Raw genomic sequence first — 5,674 nt, forward strand, 5'->3', positions numbered from 1 at the left:
GCTGAGTGAAGCGGGCGCGGGGGCTGCGTCCCCGTCCTGGGGTAACGGCGCGACGCCCTGCGGGGGCTGGAGGGGCGGCCGCAGCGGGGGGTGCCCCGCCCCGCCGTCCTGCTGCCAGCGCGGGCCTCGCCAACACCGACAGCAGGCCGCTGAACCGGCGAGTATCGCCCAGGCGTTGTCTGCAGAATCGGGTCCGGGAGAGGAAGAAATAAAGAAAGCAGCGAATTTGCCAGTGTACTTACCTGCCTGCTCAGCTGGGCCGCCTTCCCCCCGGAACGTCCTCACGCATTTGTATCGTCTCTGCAAGGTCGCCCACTTCTACTTTCTCAAAATCAGTGACTTTTACAGCAACTAATCGTCTCTGGTCTAGATTTGCCTTTAAATATCTGCGAGTGATACCCTCCGCCCTCTGTCAGATTCCTGCCCATACAGAAGTACAACAATATTTTTTTTGCCCCAAATAGCGTGTTAAATCAAAGAAGAGCACACATATACTTCCTCGCTTGAGACCTAAACAACCGTGCAATAAAGAGTTCAGAGGTTAGTTGTAAAACGAGCTGGCGGCTGACACAGCTATGTTGTGATTTCAGGGGATGGGACTATCTGCCCAGTCACTGCAGGGCAGTAAGGGACTCTCTCACAAGCACCTTCCTGCTTTTTCAACCTGATTTTCTGCTGCATTTTTTTCAAAGCTGCCACTGCCAGCTCTCTGAGGTTCTGTCAGGTGGACTTAACCAGCATCAGCAGCAGTGGCTTGGTCAAACTTTCACCTGTGTTATTGCAGTTTGCCTGCCAAAGCCATCTGTCAGGTTTCTAGTATACAGCATTCTTGAGTTCCTCAAGTCTGCTGTGCCGTTTTGTAATCCTTCAGATGCGATACCAAATCAGTGACATTTTCTATGCTTTATGCATCATTTGAACTTCAATTGTGAGGAACTTTTTTTTTTCATAATTATGTACAGCAGAATCCAACACTGAACATATTCAAAAAGCCGGATGCTATCGTAGTCTGCCATACTGCAAGCCTTAAAACAGCTTTGTTGCACGCCGCAGTAGCATTATTATCGTACAGTAGCCAGTACCTCTGGTGCCTTGTATTAAGCTGCTAACAGCAATACCCAACTCCAAGGGTATTTTCAGCTAATTCTCGTAACACTTGTGAGAAAGGTCAACAGGCAGCCTCAGAATACAGCTACAGACCAGATAGCTAAAAGTGAGGGAGATAACAGTGGGATTATTGAAATGTTTTATTAGGCAAGTATTTTTGTTGGCTACTTCATAATGTCTGTGTGTATTTTTTCTCTTGTGCTCTTGGATGGTTTCTTTGCTCAGGATTGCTTGTTCAAAAGCATTTGGGAAGTATTAAGGGAAGTAGGCTGGACATAAAGGCTTATTTTCATTAAGAGGGAAAGAAGAATCACAATTTTTCTTCCCTGTCTTACACTTTTTTTAAGAAAATGTTGGCAGCATGTTATGTGATGGAGGCGAGAGCTGTGATGGATTTAGGGCTGCTCTATAAACCTTTAAATATATTCTCTGTGTTTTATCACTGTGAAAGATGTGTACAGTGTTAGTACGTTGTTTCAGTGTAATAGCGGATTTAAATAAACAAATAAAAGGAGGAAACACACTGGGAGAAAATATGCCTCATCAAATATTTCTGAGGTTGTCAAAAAGGACGTTAAGTCTAGACGAAGCTGACTCTGGGCATTGGGTCCAAACATATTAGCTGAGACAACAAGGAGCATCTATGGATTATCCTTGAACGTGGCTAAAGCTAGGAGTGTGAGTGAAAGGGAAGAAAACTGAAAGTGTGCCTGCTTCTCTGCCAAAGGTTAGGGGGCCTGGGAATAAAGGTACTCACTAGAGCAGTGGATGTACTAGGGCAGGATAAAGCTAATCCTGAACGCTATTTGCTTATAATCTGCTTTCCTACAATTATCATTCAACAATATTTTAAGAAAGTTATTTGGAGGCACCATATTTACTGCTGGTCGTAACTCCTAGAGTTGTGCCCAGTTCCATCTCTTGAACAAGCGCAGTCGCTATACAGGGTACTGTGGGGATGGGAATCTCACTAACGGACATTCCTGAGTTTGATTTTAATGAGCAAACACTGTACCACCTGGCATGACAAGGCACTTAAGCAGAAAACAACGGAGAAAGGAATGTGCAGCTGGAAGGAGAAAAACAAGATAAAGACCATGAAGGCATTTCGCATGATCAGAAAGAACGGGCCAATCTGCTAGAGCATAGATGCGCGTGAACACAAGGCTGTAACCTATCTGCAAGCTGCAGGTAGCGCGTGTCCATAGTAGATAACTATATAAGCCTTGTTATAAGTATGAATAAAGGAGAATGACCATACTCATATTGAGATCCATCATTACTCTGGATTCGCACTCCCGCTCTGCCGTCGACACCGGACAAGGTAAATTCCGACAGGGTACTGCAAAGCAGATTTAAGAGCAGAGTGCCAGGGCCCTGGGTGCGTTCATAAGCCTTACTTGCCCTCACCTGGGGCTCCCACCTGCGCTGGGGCACCCGCTCCTGGCCTGAGCTGTGTTGTAGGAGGGCCTGTGCCCAGCCATGTCCTGACTTGGTGACTGGCTTGACTTGGGGCCTGACCTGTCACTTTGCTTTTGCTTGATGGTAAAACCATTACCGTCCCCAGCCCTGTTCTGCTTGCCTTGCTCGGAGACTGTGGGATGGTGTCCTGCTGCATGGCATTGTCATCCCTGGCTCCAGGCTCACCTTCTCTCACAGAGGGGTCCCGGTCCCACTGCTCCCTAACATGGAGAGTCACTGATGTGTCTGGGTCCTTCTCACCTCCTCTTTGAGCGCAGGGCTGGGAAAAGAGGGATGTGGAGTTCAAAACAACGTGAACTTCTGAAATGGAAAAACAAAATGAAGGCACACACCAAACTGGCTTGAGATTACAGGAAAAGAAATGAGAAATCAGGAGACTGATTAAGTTAAAAACAGAAGGGAAGCGGGAAGAGGAGTGACTGTAGGTGTAGAAGCCACTTAGTGTGGGGTTTAGGACATAACTGCGGAAATGTTCAGCAGGAACATTTCACAAGGAAATTTCTGCTTGTGGTATGTATATGCAGAAGCAGATGGGATCAGACAGTGATGATCAACTTTTCATACGCTTTTTAAATTAAAAAAATTTTAAAAATCTACTGGGTTCATGAGGTGGGAGGGAAGGGATGAAACAGAAATAGTAGCATGGAGGGGTTTATATATAAATGTATGTAAGTACTGCTAAGGGATTGAGATGTGGGTGAATGTGCGGAAAAGGAGAGAGATCCGACATGTGCTTAAAATTAGTGGGATCTCCATGCCAGAACAATTAAGTGATGGCCCACTCTGGCTGCTGGCATTCCCGTGCCTCTTCCCTAATGGGGCTGTCCATGCACCAGGTCCCTGGAGAGTCTAGGGAGATGGCTGTACCTGTGGAAGATGGAGGTGCCTGCAACTGACAGCGGGCATCCAGGGACCAAGGTGCTCACACTGGTTTGGACAAGTGAGGGGGAAGAGGATACAGGAATGCTGAGTGTCAGAGCAGATGGAGAGGTTCCACACGAGTGCTGAAGGCCAGAAAACTTTTTTTTTTTTAATTTCTGCTTGTCTTTTACTCTACTGTAGTATGTCTATGTTCCTTTTAGTTTTATCTTAATGGATATGCTCCTAATAAGCTGAAAAATGGACTCATGGCCTGGGGTTATAGAGCAAAAAGAGCGAGGGGCCCTGTTTACTGCACAAATGGGTGCATCCTGCTGCTATTGGTGCATGTTAGTTTCTCAGGGCCCTTTGAGGCAACTTGGCTTGTCCTAAAGCTCCTGGAAACTTGCAGAGCCAAATGCTGTTTCCTTCACACATGCCTGGTATCCATCCAAGACACCCCAGATATTGCTTAGGAAGGCTCACACTTATGTTGTCATTCTCTGAATAGTCATGCCAAGAATGTAGCCAAGAAATGGACAATAGGTACATTCAGTCCGAAAGTGCCTGGGCAAGTCTGCAAGTTCCTAGGAGATAAAGGTGGGCTCTTTCTCTGTGCTCTGTGACAAGCTTAACCATAATTCAAGCCGGTCCTGGTAAGCAGTGTCAGTTCATATGTAAACGGTTTCTCTTGTGTTTCTGGTCTCCCAAGGGGGTAAGTATCCCTGGAATGCTTTTAAACGTGGGCCAGCTAGTTTCTTGCCAACAACCTCTCTATGTGAGAGCAATGCAGTTTGCTTGCATCTGACAACAGAAAATGTCTTTTGCATTTAAAACAATGAAGTATTTTTGTGTGTATTTTTACAATGTCTGTCTGTTCTCTGTATTTGCTGCCCTTTGGGAATTCCTCTAACTCCATGGCTTCTTTCCTTCTTTTCTAGCCCCTGGATATAACAGGGAGACCTTTTATATTCTGGGGCAGGCTGGGAGTCTCTCACGGACTGTAGAGCAGTTGCCAGATCATGCTTAGGAGAAGTTAGGTGGAGAATACAGAATGAAGCAGTGGAACTGTCTCCAGGATTAGAAGAACCAGATGGAAAAGATCTGGGAAGTCTGTGGATGGGACCTGGAGTATGCATTGGGCAACTGCCAGATTTGCCCTGGACTGAATGCTAGCCAGAAAAGCAGATTCCCACCTTCACCTCATTTTCTTCACCTCAAGCAGCAATGATGGGATGGAGCGTATGTGTTGTGTGGAACTGGAACAGGCTCATACTTCCCAGGATGGGTTCTCGCACAGAAGACGACGGTATCTGTGTCTCCCATGGTGGTATGTTAGGCTGTGTGTGTCCTTGTGTCAGGAATGCTTTTAAGAAACAATATAATATTTGAATTTGTATCTGCTGGATGATACCTGTTTTCTCTAATGTTTATATGACGTACTATGGATAGGGCCTATCTATTCGTAGTTATGTATCACTATTCTCATGTTTCAAAAGAAAAAGAACTGAAAAACCGTGCTGTCTGGTACCAAGTAGATGACACACCTGCACTGTTGCGCCTGGTCAGGAGAGGAAGCGCTGTGAAATTGCAGTCCCGGGCGTGTGGAAGCTCGTTCACAGGGACCAGAAGGGGGCACAAATGCAAAAGTCACAGCACTGACAGTAGGTTCCCCGAAGTTGTCTGCAATAATGGAATTTGCTTTCCTTTAAAAACAATAGAAACACATATAAATAACAGGTGGCAAAATTAATCATTAAGGAGTTTAGGAGTACCACGTGATTGTAGGAAATCAGTTCTATGGTTTTCTGCATTACGCTACGGGCTGTGGGAGGAACCGGGGCGCTGCTTTTCCCTTAGGATTGCTACTTCATCGTGTGCCTGCGCTGGGACAGAGTAAAGGCCACATCGGAAGTACCAGTCTGGCATTTATTAAATTCTGAGTTACTGATTTTATGACCTAGACACCTTTTAAAAGGAATTTTAATTTGTAACTTTGTCCCACAACAGCATCGCACTAGTAACAGGCCGTCGGTACTCCGGCAGCGTTTAGCCGCACACGCAGGTGCCACCTCCCACAACCTTCCCACCCTCCCCATTTTTTGTGTTGTTTTCCAGGTGTTCAGCCACATCGTCCTTCCCCTGGCAGCCCACCACCCCCCCCCCCCCCGCAATGACTGCCGCCTTCCTTCCCGAAGCCCACCACCGTTTCACACACACCCCCCCC

General features: G+C 46.5%; 1 protein-coding gene across 1 annotated transcript in view; it reads right to left on the reverse strand.

The window, feature by feature from the left end:
• The window catches only part of NUP43 (nucleoporin 43), a 14,716-nt gene extending 10,350 nt beyond the window's left edge, over positions 1 to 4,366 (reverse strand). Inside the window, exons 1-2 of the mRNA XM_009281548.2 lie at positions 4,313 to 4,366; positions 2,666 to 2,848 (exon numbers count right to left, since the gene is read on the reverse strand). Coding sequence (XP_009279823.1) covers positions 2,666 to 2,848; positions 4,313 to 4,366 — 237 coding nt within the window. The remainder of the gene's footprint in view (positions 1 to 2,665; positions 2,849 to 4,312) is intronic.
• Positions 4,367 to 5,674: the final 1,308 nt, after the last annotated feature.

The sequence above is a fragment of the Aptenodytes forsteri genome, unplaced genomic scaffold (genome assembly GCF_000699145.1).
Source record: "Aptenodytes forsteri isolate BGI_AS27 unplaced genomic scaffold, ASM69914v1 Scaffold82, whole genome shotgun sequence".
Classification (NCBI taxonomy): domain Eukaryota; kingdom Metazoa; phylum Chordata; class Aves; order Sphenisciformes; family Spheniscidae; genus Aptenodytes; species Aptenodytes forsteri.